Source organism: Athalia rosae, chromosome 2 (genome assembly GCF_917208135.1).
Source record: "Athalia rosae chromosome 2, iyAthRosa1.1, whole genome shotgun sequence".
Classification (NCBI taxonomy): domain Eukaryota; kingdom Metazoa; phylum Arthropoda; class Insecta; order Hymenoptera; family Athaliidae; genus Athalia; species Athalia rosae.
In genome coordinates, this window is record NC_064027.1 from 20,176,238 (window position 1) to 20,196,175 (window position 19,938).

At 39.5% G+C, this 19,938-nt stretch overlaps 1 protein-coding gene across 1 annotated transcript; it reads left to right on the forward strand.

The window, feature by feature from the left end:
• The first annotated feature begins 374 nt into the window (after positions 1-374).
• On the forward strand, positions 375-5,014 carry LOC105689347 (FAM172 family protein homolog CG10038). Its single transcript, XM_012406262.3, has 7 exons — positions 375-534; positions 657-772; positions 866-1,204; positions 1,270-1,389; positions 1,448-1,558; positions 4,463-4,547; positions 4,694-5,014. Exons 1-7 carry the CDS (start codon positions 411-413, stop codon positions 4,798-4,800), a joined length of 1,002 nt encoding a protein of 333 aa, XP_012261685.2. The 5' UTR covers positions 375-410; the 3' UTR covers positions 4,801-5,014.
• The last annotated feature ends 14,924 nt before the right edge of the window (positions 5,015-19,938 follow it).

Sequence of the window (19,938 nt, forward strand, 5' to 3'; positions counted from 1 at the left end):
TCTTTTTATTTGTAACTATTAAGATTGTAGGTCTAGATCAATGAGAATAGCTGTTCCAGATTACAAAATTATAAATAACCATACTGTATGGTAGATAATTAGTAGATTTTTTTGTAGAAATTTTATCTATCTAAGAATAGAAAGATTATAATCTTAAGATTATAATTATCTTAAGATTATAATTATCTTGAGATTATAATTATCTGTCGTCAATAAGATAATTAGTCGAAAGGATTGTAGGAGATAAAAGATGAAATGTAACTTTTTGATAAAAGTGAATTATATTTCGTCGATAACGTGACGCTCAGCAATCTTCCCCGTTAGCTAGTTCCATCTCTTCGTCATCATCTGAACTGAGATAAAAACGAGATGTCATCGGCCAACCGGCCATTACGTTCCATGTAGTCGTCATGCTGAAAGCTATACACAGATCGTTTCACAAGGTTGTAAATTCTGGAGTAAAATCTGTTGGTGAAATGGGTGATTTGTCATTTCCAGCTACTTTGAGAGAATTTGGCTACGATTTTGATGGAGGTAAATCATTAAACTATCCACGTCGAAATCTCATTATCTATGACCAATCCTATTCTGTACCTGAATATTGTTCGTGCATCTCCGTACCAATCACTCGATAAGTCTCCTCCCTTAATGTTCAGGCGGAAAACTTCGAAAACTTGATCCAGAATCCGGTAACATCACCCATGAACCGTTTGAGTTCAATGTATCGGACGATCACGCGTTCAATCAAAAGAGATACGAAGCTCTTGGTCAGGTAATTATTATTGAGAACAAACCAGGCGCGCCAGAATCTATCTATATTGGAGTAATTCAACCAACGACAGAGAATCACCGAACCTTATTTCAGATAATCGACAATTACGTATACGATATTTTGGAAAAGGACGCGGGCTTGACCAGATTACCAGTTCCCGGAAATTCTGCTTCATTAAAAACACCTGAATTATCTTCATTCATATTCGCGAGTCCTGATGCCCTGATCAATGAAAAATTGATGATTTTAATCCACGGCAGCGGTGTCGTCCGAGCTGGGCAATGGGCTAGACGTTTAATCATCAACGACAGTCTGAGAACTGGAACGCAATTACCCTATATCAAACGAGCCAAAGAACTGGGCTACGGTGTAATGGTTCTAAATACCAACGACAACCTGCGTAATGTCGATGGAAAACAATTGGAAATTCCAGTAATTGTCGTTATGATGATAAGTTTAATTTCAATCGGACAAGATTTGAACAATAAAATTTCCAGGGCAGCGAAGATCCTCACAAACATTTCGATACCGTTTGGAAAGATTACGTTAAAGATTCGAAGGCTAAACACGTTGCCATAGTTGCCCACAGTTACGGTGGAGTTTGCGTAGTTAAATTCGTAAGTATCATTTTTATTTGCAATGCATCAATACCAATTGACAAATATCGTTCAACAGGCTTCGGACAATCCTCAAGATTTCCAGGACAGGGTGTTCGCCGTCGGTTTGACGGATTCCGTTCACACGACGCCAAGGTCTTCCGAAGCGGAAACGAAACACATGTTAAAGGTGAGAGATCATCCCCAATTTTTATTCGATTTCTAGATCGTCGAAGAGAATATATATTTTTTTATTTCGATCCAAACGTGGATATATTCGGAATCGTAGTACCCAAATTTCAACGTAATAATTCGAGTGTCGGTACAGGGTAGTGGTATTGTTACGGGACGACAATGAAACCGCAGCATGACTTCCCTTTATTAGCTTCCTATTGCAGCTCTTATGAAATTGATCCCCCTCCGCTTCACGAGAGCAAAAGCAAGCATCGCCCACAGGTTTCAATGGGGCCAATAAAATGTAATTATCAGCTGATGTACCAAAGAGAAAAAAAAGAAAAAATCGAAACCAAAGAGGGGACTCTTCCAATGCAGGTTTTTGATTTTTCGATCGCTCGTCGTCTTTCTTTTCTCCATTTTTGTGGCTCAAGTTTAATAGAAATCGGTGCGCCCATCTGGGATCAATTCCACGCGACGAGAGAATGTGTAATTCTGGGGGCGACTCCGTTCTATTAAACTCAACATGATTCCCGCGGTGAAAATATTAGCCGACCTCCGCCATACATTAGGCACCCCAAATACGTGTAGATATATGCACGTGATGTTTTAGAAGCGAAAGAGAAAAAATTCTTAAAAAAAATGAACGCTACCCAGAAAAGAATGCTTTTTTTCATCCTGTCGTACAAAATGCGAGAAACTCGCGGATTCCTCGAAGGAAATTAATGTAACCTCACCACACGTAAAAATTAAACGTACACATATATTTTTGACATACATCTACGTGTAGATTGTGTATCGACTATTGAATTTCAGCTTCGAGTTTTTACTTTTGTAATTATTTTTTACTACTTTTGTGCAATTTTGCATTCTGCATGGACCAGAGTAACAGCACATGGCCATGCGGATGAGGTACTTTTCGTATATTACAGACATATATGTATAAAATATACACATATATATATATATACATATATATAGAGAGATAGAGAGAGAGAGAGAGCTACGGGGGGTGGGTTTTGAGACTCGATATGAATGTCGGGTGGCTGACAATGCCCGGGACGCGCTCTTCTGGAGTCGAGTGGAGTGGCTGCTCCCGGTGTTCCGTGAAAGCGGGATAAAGATGGAGCGTAGAAAAGTGTAGATCCCGTACGTGAGCGAGAAAGAAGGGACGTTTTAGAAGAGATTCGTGTTCAGAGTGCCCCGGGACTACGAGTGCTGCAGGCAGACTCGCCATGAGGAACTAATGTTCATCCATCCGACAACGACGACGACGACGAAAACGACTTGGGCGCTGCTATTTCTATAGAAGCCACTAATGCCTAATGGGATCTCTCTCGCTTCTGAATATCACAGCGACGACAACGGTTATATCCCTCTCAACTTACAACCCCCTTCGGATCAAACTACCGCGACTAAATTCCAACCCCTTTTACCTTCTTCTTTTTATCATTTTCTTTGCCTCTCATCGATATTCTAAATCGCGTGTTTCCACACACCGCGGAAACGAGACACGACAGAGGATACCACCTATACTTACATACGACTCGCGAAAAAGTTGCAAAAAAATTTTTCATTTTTCTGGGACACACCCCACTAGCAAATTCTAAAAATTTCAAGCCATTCGTTTTGTCAAAAAGTCGTATCCCCGAAATTTGAAAAATGAGAATTGAAACTCCCCACTCCCCCATATTTATGAATGTACATGAAACCCACAATTTCCGTAAAATTCTCGATCGAATAACCCGGTCGAATCGAGTTTTGTGATTTGGAGTTGACTACCGGTTAGCCTTGTATAGTTACACAAAACGGACAACGTACTGTATTACTTCTATAATATCCATTTGAAAGGTAAACAAATTTATTATTGCGCTGCGCGTTTCGTACAGAATGTTCATGCAGGTTACCCGCTTCCCGTGGGAATATCAGATCAGGTAAAGTATATTTTTAGCGATGTGTGATCCAAAAACAGGGGTCGGTAGACACGTAATACATACATATTGTATACAGAGTGTTTCAATTCAAAACGATTCATTCCGACTTAACAAATACTCAACGGAATCCTAAATCGACTTGTCAGGCGAAACATTGAGATGCTCTCAAGAAAATCGTTTGAATTCATCTCGATAGAACATGGAAAAAAATAATTTCTTTTTCATTCATGCGTATAAAAAAGAGATAACGCGAACTTCACAACTACAAATCACGATTCATTCTTACCTTGTAGAGCATTCAAAAATTCAAAATCTCTAGTCTGACACGGTATACATCATTTATAGGCACATATACATGTATACATATCTGCAGTAAATATGTAATCGGTGGAACAATTCCCTCGGGAAATGCAGGGATTGTATTTACTCAAAGATATAATATATAGGGATGTAGTATACACAGTAGGTATACCAAAGTTTTTAAAAGTAGACGACGCCGAGTCTATTTACCTCGTCACTCTAATTAATGACCCCCTTTCATCTCCCTCCCTCTGCACTCTTTTCGAAAAGGCGAGTTAATTCGCTCAGTAATTGATAGTAACTCTCGCCTGTATACATATACTAGTTTCCATTATGATGTTATAAATGGTTCGTTGAAAAAATGCTGTAAAGTGTGCAAAGGTAAAATTACTAATTGTAAAACATGAGAGAAGATTGAGAAGAATTAAAAAAGAAGAAATTTCAACGAAAAGAAATGAACAAGAAGCGGAAGGATGTGGATATACACACGCACATGTGCATGTATACATTTCGTCCGCTTCTTTTTTTTTCCTCCCCTTTCCAAAGTTCTCAATATTTCCACAAGGTTGTGGTTTTTGCGGTCTGCACATCGCATATAAGACTGTAAGAAATGAGGGAAGACGGAGAAAAAATAAAAAAAAAAAATTATAATAATAAAAACGTATGAGAGTCCTGATATATTGCAGGTGGCGCGAAATTGGGTATCCTCAACGAAGCCCCTCGACACCCCAGAACGTACGCCGAACGGTGAAATTGAACGTTGTTCAGCCGGTAAGCTAACGCTTCTCAAATTTTCTAGAAGAAAACGTAAGATAAAAATAATATTCGTGAAACAAAAAATAATAATAACAACAACAATTCTGCTGCACAAACCACAAAAGACATTAATCATTTCCATATTGAAATCCACACTGCAGGTCACGAAACCCACGAAATGACGTCATCGTCCTGCATGGAATCGCTTTTCGATTTTATCGAACGACTTTACAACGATAAAGTGCAAAATACAGATCGTCCCAATTAAAATATCAGATTTACGGAATTTGTACCTACCCCATACGAGTGTTATGCAAACTTTTCCTTTTTGTTTTTCTTTAATACAATGAAGAAAAAGTATGCAAATTTTCCAACCACATCACATACGGCAAAATTAATAAAGCCGACCAATTTCTCTTTTCATTCGCGTGTAATTATTTGTAACTTTTCAATTAATTAAATTAAATTTGTACAAATAAAAATGCGTTTCTTTCTACCTTCATTTTTGGATTTCGTTTTTTTCTTACCTCCACCTTCATCGCCATAAAAAAAAATAAGGAAAATAATGATAACAATAATAACAATAATAATAAGACTGACAATAATAATAATGATTAATTTGTATAGTCAAGACAGTAAACAGACGGTGCAGGAAAAGGGGCAATCATACTACGACTGTTCTGTTGTATTACCGGGTGGCCCTAATTGCGTTAAGGGTTGTATAATTCTATTAGAAACGCCCTCTATATTATAAGAGTTCAGGAAAGTCCGGTGTACGTGAGTCCAGACAGTTCTTTCATACTTATTTCATAATCATGTTTTTCTTGGCCTTTTACAGCAACGTAAGTCTCATCTTCCCCAACAATCTGCAGTAATGTTATTAAAAGAAAAACAAAGGAATAATTAAAATATCCCCGTCAGTTATTAACATTCGTCATCGTCATTCTAATTATATATATATACATCTATCATGATGTCTACACATATTATCGTACGCATCTGCAATGCACGATCACAAGATTGATGTATACACGTGTACGTTGTACGTATATATGCTCATATATATTTATATATATATATATATATATATGGATACGCATGTATGTATGTAGATATAAAATTGTAGTAATTGCTGTAGCCACACGCAATTTAGTAGAGTGCCCTTTATTATTACCTACATCCCCATCGTACGGAAAAATCGTGTACGTTCGAAAGGACACTGCATATACCAGGCCTCTGATATATTATGATATGTACTGCGTACAGTGTACACACACACAGACGCATACATGAATACATTATAATATCAGCTTGGAAGTTAGCCACACTAGAATGCGACCAGTTCCGCGCAATAAATGAACTTGTTGAAAATCTGCAAAAAGAGGAAAATTTCCATAAACTTATTGTTGAAAACGAACAGGTCACATGTACAATTTTATTTTTACACTTTCCTAACGAATTCTCTCTTAATTCGATTTTTTTAATCCAACCATCAGTTTCGTTGCTGTATACCTATAAAATGAGGATATACTTTTCGTTCTGGCGTCATTGTTTATGAGGGATAAGAACGTAATAGAGATAAAAAAAAAAAAAAACGTGAAAATGTCGGAGGCACGTGGTACAATTTCCCTTATCAGTAGATGTGTATATATATATATATATATATATATAAATATGTTTGTATATGGGGGAGTGTCCGAGGAGAGTTGATGGCGGTATATATTGTTGCCATAAAAATATCATCGCTCAACAAGCGAAAGTTTCGCCATCCCCTCCGAATGAAAAAAGAAAAAAGGAAAAATGAAAAGAAGAAGAAACGAAAAAACTGGGAGAGAGAACGGAGGATGGATCCGAAAAAAACTATTCCCAGTTCCCTTATGTGCGGGGAGATTTTGATCTTACTACCTTATAAATGATATCCGTAAGCTGGCGATTCTTATAGAAACTAAAACAACTGAGATACATATCAGGTATATACGATATATTTACGCGTATTGAGATAAAAATCGTGAATATCGCGATATGATGTACGATAAATTGTCAGAAATTTACTTATCGGAAAAATATGGTCATTTTATTCATTTATTTATTTATTCATTCGTTTACTTGTTTATTTTCCCTGAAGTGGGTATTATATATTTTCCGTATACGCTGTACATGCGTATCGGATAAATTATTCGATGATTGGCTCGTGGATTTCTATACTTTGTACTTTCAGAGTAACCGATAATTTGATGGGTATAATTAACAAAATCGAACGAACAAAAAACGAGAAATTTAAACAATATCTCGTATTACGTGGGCAAACACACAATCAAGTTACAATACAACATTCATCCCCACCGAAATCTGCAATATCCCGATGATACGTTCGTATTCATTCTTTTCCACGTTTCAAAGTGTCGAAAAACAAAGTGGGCAGAGCAGGGAAATTTCGAAAGTCCCCTTCTCTTCATTGCTGCATCACGAAACGACAGAGTTAACGATCATAACGTTGAGGTGAAAAAAAAAAAAAATGAAAAAAATGTACGTTTGGCGGTAGCGGGGGTGAAATTGTTACCCACCGAGGTGGACTCACAATCAGCCAAGGGCTGAAAACGCGCCTGACGTCACTCTGGTAATCCATCACAGACGTGACAACCAACAAACCGTAGCGATTAACTTTAATATTAGGAAACGTGTGGGTGGTTTTTTTTATGTCGTCTTCGACTTCCTTTTTTTTCGCTTTGTTTTTACTCCATGTAGCTCCCCTCGAACATATATACCTATATTTGTTCTTTACGCTCACACTCGGTATATCAGGTGGGTGTATAAATATACTGGATAATTTTATTCCGATATACTTCGTAAGAAATGTTGATTACTTTTTATTACCTAGAGCCGATCGAAATTTCGTTTGTGCTCCGTCGTTTCAACAGATTTTATTTTATTCGATGAGTAGCGTATGATCTCATAGAAATGAGAATTTCAGCCCTCGCCGCGAGCCGCTCCATCGCAGGTAGATGCTCTCGTACCTGTGCAGTCGGGGGTTGCGTGGGAGGTCGTGAAAGGTCGGCGGGGTAGGTGAGTCGACCCTTCGACCCTCAACCAATCGGGTTTGCTCGGAGGTTTGGAGGAACACGAGAAAGACCAATCGGAGAGAGCGTGGGGGATGACCTGACACGCAACCCTCCGCGAATCTACGCTCTCCTTATTATTGACACGACCCACTCTAAGGAAATCAGACTCGTTGCGTTTTTCAATAATTCAAGTTTACTTTTTTTTTGTTCCAAAATAGCAAATCCGCACGCATCGATCCCATCGGTTTCGCTATCCCTTAGTTGCGACTTCACGTTCTTTTTTCTTACCTATGAGGGATTTGTGCACAGTTATTACATCATTTTTTTACGATTCGATGTAAAACGATGTAATCCTGTCTTTTCGTCTAGTTCTTCGATTCTGCTGTCGTCTCTTCTTTCGCATTTCGTTGCCAAAGGGATGTGTAATATGGGTAACAGCTGGTTTCAGAAATCTCGTAGAAGTTGAGAAATGCTACAGCGGGCCAGGTATGCTATATATAGTATAAATTTTTCCGAAGAAGATGAAATCGCATTACGGATAAGAAGGGAGTCCCCGTCTTTTTCACCCTCTAGTTTTGAGAACGCCGTGGTTTCGGCACCCCTATATACACACACACACACACATATATATATAAAGCTTCTCGCGGGAGATATCATCTGTTCTAAAACGGGGCGTTGAAACTCGTGTAAATCTCTGCAGACAAATTCTAAATCCTCTCTGCTGGTGGTTTTCTTAACCACGAACAGATCTCTCTCCCTGGCCCCTTGCACACCCCTTAGAATCGTCACCCTTATAAATATGCACGCTCTCCGTCGTTTTATTCTTATTCCTTTTTTTCCTACCATACATAATCCGTCGCTGCGATAGTAGAAAAAAAAAAAAATGATAGGAACCGAAGGGGTAGATGGAATAAATTCCTCCTGCCCATGCGAGATCGAAGATCCTCATGGATATTGATATAAATAAATCGCAACACTATAATCGGTAATAATTACTTAGCCAACGCTCTTTTCTTTTTATCCGTTGGTACGATATAATTTCCCTTTTCACTCACATACCTGTAACAATTACCATGGTCTGAGTCGTCGAATTTCTTTTTCGTGCTCCAAGTCAAGGGTTGAAAATCTGGTGTTTTAAGTACCTGCGAGAGAGGAGACGGCATACGTGGACATCGTGGATGTTGTAATGGTTTCGCGGAAGGGTGAAAGGGGGGGAAGAGCGGCGTTATCGAGCGGGGGTGGTTTCGTAATTACTTCCTTAGGGGTAGCCTGCTGGAAGCCGGGAGGCGTGTGCGCCGCGCGCGCCCCCGTGGGCAGGGTCATAGGTCACCCCCTGCAGACTACGTCCCACCGACCCACCCTCGCAGGTCGACCCAGGCCATCCAGGGCGGCCAATCAACGCGCAAGACACTTCCTGTCTCAGGCGGTTATGCTCTGCGCCGCCACCCGCATTCGGCTACATACGCGTATGTACCTATAACGTGTACATGGCCACGTATATAGATATAATATATATAGATCGCAACCCTTGCCCAAGAAAACCGCCCTCTCTTCCTTCTCCGGATCGAACGGAACTTGACTGTACGGAAAAAAACAAGAACGCCGAAAAAAAAAAATTCCTCTCCGAAAGTACAAAAATAAAACGTAAAGAGAGGAGCGAGGCAGCCAAGAGAAGTGACATAGAGGGCAAAACGGACACGGCACCGAGGCTAAAAATTGCTATTGCTTCTTCTCCGGCGAAAAATTTTTACCGATTCGATTTCCCTTAACTTCGTTGACGACAAGGTATAAAATCAACGATCCGAAAGCTGCAACAACTCGTTTTTAAAAAAAAACGAAATAATATTTTCATCTGGTCAGCCCGACTTACCCCTAATTCGAGGTAGCGTATTCTTTATTTTTTCCTTAATAATCGAAGAAGCTCGAAATACTACTCGATAAGAAATGATAGTCGGAAAAATTGTCGTCCCTGCAGCCGAGGTCCACGGTTTGTGCTTTTCAATTTGTTTGCTACCGCCGAAAATCGACAAAAAAATGATTAATCTGTCGAGAAATAACTTGACTTTATACGTAACGAATTCAGCATACGTGCAGGTTGCATCCCTCTCACTTTTCAGTTTATTCGGATTGTTTATTTTCTTTTTTTGTTTTTCACCTGAATTTCATTCCATTTGATAATGTCAAACGTTGTAATTTCGTTCTTAGTATACAGACACAGACGGTATAGTCTGGCTTTTTAGCCCTCGGAAATGTTTTCTAGATATAGTACAATAATAATGTCAGTAGATAAATATATATGTATACGTGCACATAGGTATGCATACGTGTCTATGCACGTGTGTCCACGTATTACACACAGTCGAAGGGTTCGCTGGTATTATCTGCAACGGTGTGGCGTATACGCTTGTTTCAGGATGACTCGGGGGGTGCTGGCTGGAAATGTCGAGACCTTTCGGTCACCCCGCCACGCTACTGCCTCCTCGTTTCCGCTTCCGTTAACCGCGCGTTGCACGAATATAGTGTACGTATACGTGTATGACGTATACGTACGTACATCAATATGTGCAACACACATTACCTCGATTCCCTTCTCGAGTCATTTTGTTTTTCCTTATTTTTTCACTTCTTTACTCGAATGTTTTTTAAGCGAGGTAATTTATGTTTTACTGCACTCTTCGCGGTTCCCTGATGGAAATCGTGATCGTCGAAATGATCGTCGATGAAAAGTGAACGTGATGATTTCGAAGGAGAGAAAAAATGCGATTTTCGCGATCAGGGAATACTTGAGACGTAAGAGTGAAATGGTCGAAATTCTACATTGTGTGCTATTCGCTTTTGTGGGTAAATGCGTAAATCTAGGTATAGTATATGTATGTAGAAAATACATGTAGCGATCGGTGTGGGATCGTACGCGATATACGCAGGTATAATATTCATTTATCAAAAGATGTATAATATAAACGCAGGTTATTAATACGCTGGTATTACGAAGATACAAAGGAGGTAATTAGCGGTCAGTTGATCATCACTCATTCCGAAGAAGGGTTAAGTTAGTTTCTTGATCGGTTGTTGCTTATATTATACTCTGGACCGTCAGTCATATAACTATACACCTACATAAGGGCGCGCTAGAAGACACATTAGAGGGCTAATGAAGTCTGGTCAGTATTAACGTGGTCGAATCAAAAATAAAAAAAGGAAAAACGAAACAGAAATAAAAAAGGAGGAACGACGAAAAAAAAAAAAGAAGGAACACTACCAAAAACAAAACGAATCTCAAACCCCGATTAACCCACCTTTTATACAACAAGCTTACCTGTGTTATAAATATGTATACGGCCGGCTAAAAATTTTTAATTAGATGGACCGAGAAACTCGCCATCTATCACAACGGCCACAGCGCCAGTTCGGTTAGGTGGAAGCATCTTGTTCAGAGGCATGAATCTCCGAGAAAACTCTGATCTCTACTCGTTTCTCTCTTCTTTTAATTACTCTATTTTCCTGATTTTATTCACTCAACGCATAGCGGGTCATCAGAAGTTTACTCCGGAACGAATATCTGATGATAATTAGGGCCGATCAAGACCTCAAACGTTCGAATTTTTTTTATCGGCTCGTTACCAACGAACCGATCATTTCATCAGGAATAATTTGAGACGAAGAAGAAAATCTCCCTGATAATGATCAAAACCAAAACAGGATTTCAAAGTATTCGCAGGAATTGGATGAAAAACTTTTTCTCTATAATCCTTCAAAATGTAAAATCATGTGTCTCATTTCTTCGACGACCTATGGATTGAAAACTGTTGCTTCATCTCGTTACAGTAACATAAATGTGAACGCTATATTATCGTTACGTCTTCTGTGACGTTGTGATCTAGTGGTTTTCGCGTGCTCGTAGATTTCAGTTTCAGATTTGGGTTACACACGAACCACCCCATTCGTATCAACGGCGAAGCTTCTGGTGCAGCAGCAGCGGCAGCGGCGGCAGCAGCAAAAAAAGCAGACCGCTATAAAACAAATGAACGAACCAGTTGAGGGCGAATGACAAAGCTCCCGCGGTCGGTTCAAAGCTCCCTTGAAATAATAAAAATCTCAAACTAAAACAGCGCGAAGTTGGGGGATGGGAGAACGCGGAAAAACATTTCCAGGTAATCCGAGTCTCGTCAAACCGCGTTTGATGACGCTCTGTGCGCGGAACGTCGTTCATATTTCATCTTCGGAATGATCCAGACAAAAAAGAAAAAAAAAAAAATAGAAATAGAAAAAACCCAAATAAATCAAAAACGGTTTTTCCTTCTTTCATTTCCACAATTAACGTAATGAATTTGGGTCTTCTTTTTTCCTCATCTGTGTAAAAAATCGCAAAATAATTATCTCGGTATAGGTATAACCCGTCTCGAGTCGAGCACCTGAGTTTTAGTAGTCGCTGAGTACATGGCGGGATAGTTACGTCTTCGACCCCCCAGACCCCCAGAACCTCCGCAACCTTAGCGGTCGGAGGTTGAAATCAATACTCGACTTGTCCATGTCATATAGTATACCTAGGTATATAGATATACCGGTCTTCCAACGCCCTTAGATTCTCCACATGCGCCTAAAAATGGCGCTAGAAAATACAAAGAAAAAAAAAGCTCGAGTGTATCAAAAATATAATAGATCAACGCACATATATATACATACACATCTATACATACGTATTTACACATCTAACGAAGTGTCGGGGTGTGAAATGTACAAGTCTAAGACGCAATCGACGCATGTGACCTTGAAATTAGGAACGTGAAACGTGTTCATAATTTTCTGGTACTAATAGGTAATAACTAGCGTCTAATAAGACGGTTGTGGCAAAGAAAAGAGAAAAGAAAAACGTCGAAGGATAGAAAAAAAAAGAAACGTGAAATTAAAGATCCATGTAAGTAGCACCGCGCGGGTATTAAGGTAATCATTAATCATAGAGCTGTACGGTCAAGAAAATTGACAGGCCATATAATCGAAAAGAACGTTTCGTTGCTGCCGTTTTAAATTTTTTTTTTACAACCATAGGTGCGGGCACGCACGAATGTAACGTGAAAGGAAGAAAAAGAAAATTGAAAAAATTCTCACGTTTTGATTTTATTTCAGGTATCGTGTGTAACGTCATTATACACCTAAAACGCTTATTTCGTGTATAATGTATACAAATTCCCATGGATCGCGTGTGAAAAAAAAACAAACGATAATCCAAAAAAAGAAAAAGTTTGAAAGAAATTCGAGTATAAAGATAATAAACGAAAAATCACGGCGTCAAATCGTGATTTGGAATTTTTGTACAGAGCGATTCCTCCCTTAGATATATATATATATATATACATATATATTTCTGCGGTTTATAGTGAGCGGTTGCACCGGTTCTGTTTCCGGGGGTGTTTAAAGGCTGATCTAATTACTTCCGGAGCTCGGTTATTGAAGTTTAATATCCGGAATGCTGCTCGCGCGAGCAGCTCGCTTCGCCATCCCATCATCAAATCAAATCCCGTCGTCTGTTGTACGTGTGCACCTGACACACACACCTACCACGTGTACACGTACATACGTATCTCTGTGCGTATTATATATATATATATTAATACAACGTATTAAACTCCCGCGACGGGTAGAAATTTCCAGGTGGTGGTCATATTCGCCCCATTGTTTTCAATATCCAACCGCCCGCGCGCGTATTCCGCGCCATTGTTCAACTCTCATGGGCAGGTGAACTGATCCCAGTACCGCCAGATATGTACAATACGTATGTGTGTGAATAACCCAATTGCACCGCGACGCCACCCGGATTCAAACGCCGTTCGAAGAAGTCATTCGATAAATGAATCGATACAATTCGAGGGAGAGAAAAAAAATGGGGGAAAAAAAATGAGACGAAAGAACCATATGCGATGACTTGGTCAGGGGGGGGGGGGGGGTTGGTTGTAACAATTAGGAAACTCTCATAAATCTCATAATACGAATAACGAGATAAACAATATCCTCGAAGCGAGGAGATGAATTATCACAGCATCGATTTTATGGATGGAAAAATAATAGTTGAAGAAGGCGTTGCTCCAGCCATTAGTGGAGTGAGCTAATCTTTTCGGATGTAACATTCCATCTTTTACTCGTTCTCCCGATATTTTTTCTCTCGTTTCATTTCTCATATTCCCCCCCCCCCCCCCCCCCCCTCTTTTTCCATCCTTCATTTAGTGTTTTAGTTTCCCGAACCGACGTTTCAAAGATTGATTACAATGTTAATGCATTTGACACCTTTAAGCATCGTTCGTATTATTAGGAGGGTTGAGAAGCGAGATACCGGTTAATTATTTAATGGGCAGCTGAGTTCATTTGACGAGAGGGGGCGTAACCGCTGCAGAAGCGACGCGAACCGCGGCAACTTTTCATCTTGTATCTATACATACGCATAGGTAGGTATGCGCGTACACACGTGCAACGTGACCATGTGTACGGTTCACGTGTGTAATTTGAAATATCGGGGTAGTGGTGCGATTCCGGGCTTCGTTATTCGAATGTTAAAAATATTAAAAACATTTGTAACTATACCGCGATCGTCGAAGTCGTTCGAATCGAGTTCTATTTTTCTACGAATGAAACTCGAATCTGATATTTTATCGTATTTTTTGCTCTCAATAATTAAACAATCGTAAATATGTATTCCTCGTTACCTATTCTCACGCATTATTCTAAAAATCGTGTTGATAATTTTTTCCCATAATTCACGAACGCTTCTGCTCTGTTTGTAAAGTTGATTAAAAATAAGAGTCGGATATATGTTGAGAAAAGGAACGGCAAAGGCGATAAAAAAAAAAAAAATGACTTAAGTAAATAAAATAAAATGTAAAAATCCAACCCCTCATCACCGCATTTAAAATAATATAAGGGTAGCAGAAGCTACCGATAACTTTTTATGCTGTGTATACGATATACATAATGTATGTATATCGCGTATACATATATACCTTGTGCTCGTGCGGAATTTGGCTCGGTACTTTTTACGCAAGAAAATATGAATTGTTAATAGAAGGTAAAAGCAATTTTATGTACTCTACATAAACGGGAACGCCGATATCATATTATATATACCTATATACGGTATAAGAATGTTCTTTTTTATTTTTTATTTGCTTCCACACTTCTTTTCTCCTAGGGGTGAGGTAATATGTAAATCTTGGACGGTTCCGCATACATTAGTTTTTATATCCGTTTTATTCATTATTATTATTATTGCTTCGTTTCCCTATTCCCTGGTAATTTTCATACAAAATCTCCTCTCCTCTGCATTCTTTTTTTTCCATATCCCGTGTTGGATTATTACATGGTTTTTATCGAATTTCGACCGTCGTCTAATTCATATCATACGATATGGCTTGTACGTACATACGCGTACGTATGATACAATATCGCATCGTACGCTCAATAACAAGCGGATTGAAGTCTAAAACTAATCTCACGATGAAAAATTTAATAGAACCCTTCGCGGTCGTATGATCGATGTGAGATAGTTATTGCTGCTGCGTTACCAACTAAGATTAGGTGGGGCGATTTCGGCGTATAGTTCTATATAGAAGATGAGCGATCGACCCCAAGAGAGTAAAGAGACCGCTGTCCGTACCTCGAGAAAAAGCTCGCCCGCTCGCCCGCTCTCTCTTTCTCTCCTTCTCCCGATCTCTCTATCATTTTCACTCTATTGTTTAGCTCGCAGTATGCCCACCGCATGGCCACATTCCCTTTCAATCGACGATCATCGCGCCCATATCTCCTTCTCAAAGTTTATGAACTTCCATAAAATTGACTCGATGCAGTTAGTCGAAAAAATAGATGAATATAGATTATGAGGAGGAAATTTATTTTCTTAGCGGAAGTCGAAATTTATCGCCAGTCGATGCCCGATGTATACCCGCTACATAAGTTTCTCGCATTTGTATAAATTGTAACTTCAAAAACTGCTCTAAAAATTTGACGTTTATAGTTTCGGAACGAAAAAAATGAACTCTCGAACGATTTGCGGTTCAAAAAGTCACGACCACAGTCAACGCCAGAATCTTTTATTTCCTATGGCCTAAACTTTTTCCGAAACCCACCGATGGATTTCGCGTTATGAATTCCGTTTAGATATTGCCCGAGACGAGTGGTTCTTTCCCCCAGTTTTTTTTCCTCGTTAATAATTATTATCTTCCCAAATTACAGAGAATATTTGCAAATTCCCTTTTTTTTTTTTGGTAAGAATTTATGCTTAAATTTCTACAAAAATATCAAAATCCGAAATTAAATCATTGCATACTTTCGGACCGTTCGAGGTACAAGACATAAGTACATCTAAAAGTAGACATGTATCTGTGGTAAATTTTTATACACAGTGACATCCGTGTGCACACGCATTCGTACGCGTGTGCACGTAGATACAGATGTACTTGCGGTTACGTAGCAAAGATCAGAACAACGTCGATGAGGCTATCGTGATGTTCGCGGTTGGCCACCCTTCTTTCACATCCCCATGATGCCTTCATGCCTCTTCAGTTCCCCGAGTCGTAACGTTTCACCCTCAGTTTGTCTATATATACCTATATACGAGGATATACAAAATACATAGATACATAGATATAGAATATACACACACTACACAAAGAGTGGGTACGGTGGTAGAGTGAGCCCCGAGCGATTTCGATTACCGATAGCACTCGCGTTTTAAAACACCCTGTCGATTCTACCGCATCCATCCAACCCGAACCACTACACACCACCACTACCGCCACCACCACCACCACTCGTTGTACGACTCGAAAAGTTCCACTTCTTTTTTTTTTCTCATCATTTCCTTTTTGTTTTTTTTTTCACGTTTCTATTTATCTCTAACTCTCTGCTTCTTTTATCGTACGCGTTTTGTTTCGTCGTTTTATTTTTAATTCTTATTTAATTTTTTTCTTTTCCCTTCTTTTATTTCCCGTTTTTTTTTTTTCCATTTTATTCTTCAAAAAGACAAAAGGAATGCAACGCAAAAAAACAAAAAACAAAACAAAAAAAAAAAGAAATAAAGAACGAAGAGGAATATTTTTTCGTCGACGTCAAAATCGACTGGACTTTTTATTTTTCATTTTACTTTTCATTTATTTTTTTTCCTCTCTCTTTCCGTTCATTGTGCACGCCGGTATTACATGAATGTATCGAGAGATATGGATAGATGGGTAGATGGGTGGTACGGTATGTAAAAAATAAACAAAAAGGAAACGAAATAATAAAAATAAACAAGAATCAAACAGATTTTATCGAACCGCGGACAACCGTACAATTTTTATTCAAAACCCCCGCAGAACTTCGACGCTATATTACTCGATGCTCTTTTCATAAACCCACCCCTCGTCTCTCGCGTTATTACATGTCAACGTTATACAGGCACTTATTATATAGACGGAAAGAGAAACAGGCATACGCCAAAATATGTTGCAAACGTTTCGAAATTCATCTCAACATGAGGGACATTCTTTTTTTTTTGGACCCGAAAAATCCGTGCTCGATCGCGGTGAGAGAAGAGAAAAAAAAACTAATCGATCCTCTCCTTCGTGTCTGCTAGAATCAGTGAGTAGGGGTTGGCGAAATTTCGAAAAAATGCAGATTATCAAGTGCCTTCCAAAAGAGGTTTCGAAAATTTCAGTCTTAACGATACGAGAACAGAGCGAAAACAATCAAATTAATGGGTTTCAGGTGCATGTCCTGTGTAGGGGAGGGGGGGGGGGGGGGGGGGAAAGGAAAATAGATTCAAAGTCTCACGGGCGAGCGCGCTTCCTGATATACATGAATATAAGGGAGAGTTGATTTTGTGGCTACAGGTGTTCCTCCAGAAGGGGTAGAATTGTGTGTGGGGAGTAGGGGGAGGGAAGGGGGGGGGGAGGGGGGAGGTGGAGCCCCCGGGCGATTGAAAGTACCCCCCGTATAACCGGCGTGTGAAAGTGCACTGATTTCACCATATGCCGAGGATGATGTTGTTCCAACCGTGATTTCGCACCTGCAGCCGGTTCTGTATTGCCATTCCGACTGCCCACGCACCGAATAGACACCCTTCGCCGTACGTCCCTAAAAAAAATCTGTCCACCATTGTTCGCATTGTTTGGATCCGCTGTAATCGTTCGTATCGAATCAAGGATACCGCATATCCGATAGATGATCTTACTCGTACATGGATTATATAATAACACGTATGAAATAATTGTCACGGAATCGCTGCGTCAACCACCGATCTTGATTGTTTGTTGTAACAATAAATTGTACCACCCACAACGACGTACGGTTTTTCTAAAGATTTTATTTGTTTGTTTGTTGGTTTTTTTTTTTTCATTTTTTAGTACATGGTATATAGGGTGGAAAGAAAAATGGTACGGTGGTAACGTTATATTTATTTTAGAACAGGAAATTTGATGACAATAATAATAATGCGGGACCGTTACATAATAAACGTCTTTGAAATAAATGAGATAAATATTGGGTGAAAATGTTACCCATTAAACAGGGGGAATTTCGGTACACATTTTACGTATATACCAATGAATTAATAAATTCTCTCATGCGTTTGCTTCCGTTTCCGTGTTAAATTCGGTGTCAAAAAGTAATATACATGTAGGTAAAAATGTTACCGCAGGATTTTTCGGTTTGTATAAATCCACTTAATTGGAAGCGAAATAGGGGGGGGGGGGGGGGGGGGGATGGAAAATCGTCGAAGAAATTGTTTCCGCAATATGTACGTTTATTATTTTAAGGGTCAAACAAATTTTCGAGGAGAGTGAAAAAAAGGGTTGCTGACGGATACCTGTGCACGGAAGATTGAATGGAAATTTGCTAAACCGGTGAAAAACCAACGCAAAATAAAACAGTTTCGCAGAGGTAAGTACAACGGTAACCCGAGGGTGCGGACGAACGTTTCTTTTTTCCGTTTTCTTTTGTTTATTCTATTATTTTCAAGGGTGGCGTATAAATATGAGAACGAGTTTGCGGGTGACTTTGAGTTTACAGATTGCTTTCCCCCGCAGTCCTCTACGGCGATGATCGCGTTGACGAGTTTTCTTTGGCGACAGGAAATTCTAGAGATAAGAAGAATAAGCTCGTGTAACGCGATTTCTCTTTTTCTTCTACTTCGACTCTCCGACTTTGGCTTCTTTTCAATTTTTTTTCCCCCCCGCTCAGCCCTCTCGTTCTTTTTTTTTTTTTTTTTTTTTTTTTTCAACCCGCGGGGTTTCCGCACGTCATGTATATACACATATACAGAAACGCATCAGGAAATGATCCGGGTTAAATGTACCGAGCTCATAGTAGATAATAAACAACAATAACACACACTCGGAGTACATAAATAACTTTTCGTTGAGAGTGGCTCCCCGCGACGGGGGAGGAAAGTTACGTCATATATCCCGTGCGAAGAAATAAAACTTTTCATCGAAAAATTTGTCCGCGGTATGCGAAAACCATGTCCGCATCCGTCCCAGAGGGTGAACATTGAACAACCACCCCTTTCGCTTGTTTTTATTCTTCTTCTTCTTCGTGGAAAAAAAAAAAAAGAAAAACAATCGGATTTCGTACGGAATATAGTTCTCCTTGCATATGGGGAATTTTGAGTATATTTTAGCGAATTTTTTTTTCCCCAGGAAAAAATTGATGACTCGCCACATGCATATTCGGTGTTTCATTAGAAGCGTTTTTTTCGGGCAATGCTTATTCCGAAACAAGGAGAAGGGAAAAAAAAGGGCTATCGAATATGCAGCGAATTTCGAGGATCTGAAATAATTCACTACAAATCGAAGCCATCTCCTTAACGTGATTTGATAAAAAAAATAAGAGAAAGAGACGAAAAATACAAATGATGTATAAATCACGTGGATAACGTAGGTACTCGAGAAGGTATACAGATGTACGTATACATATGTATGTATGTCAGAGGATGAGAGTAGAATCGGAGAACACGGTTCAATTTGTCGCCCACGAAATTCGGGGTAGCTAGCTGGTTGTAAGTAAATACCGATGAGTCGCGGGTTATAGAGAGTTGTTCCCACCGAGTTTATTTACCATCCCCAAGTAGTAACGCAGTCGACATCCCTTAATTTAAAGTCATCAAATGCTCCGCTCTCTCTCTCTCTCTACTTCTCTTTGCATCGACCGTACATGTATGTTCCCGTGTACGTACATACATCCGTCGAATCTCCACACGAATAACAACCAAGGAGGCTCCAGTTCCTTACACAAACAAAATTAGGGGTGCCCTTCGGCAAATAATTATTGTTTGGCACCGCTCCGATTCGATGTACAAATACATTGCGCAGAGGGTAGCATACCTA

Coding starts and splice junctions, on each gene's coding strand:
- LOC105689347 (XM_012406262.3), top strand. CDS start 411: ATGCTGAAAGCTATACACAGATCGTTTCACAAGGTTGTAAATTCTGGA. Junction 1,205..1,269: donor GAAAACAATTGGAAATTCCA/GTAATTGTCGTT, acceptor TAAAATTTCCAG/GGCAGCGAAGATCCTCACAA. Junction 1,559..4,462: donor AAACGAAACACATGTTAAAG/GTGAGAGATCAT, acceptor GATATATTGCAG/GTGGCGCGAAATTGGGTATC.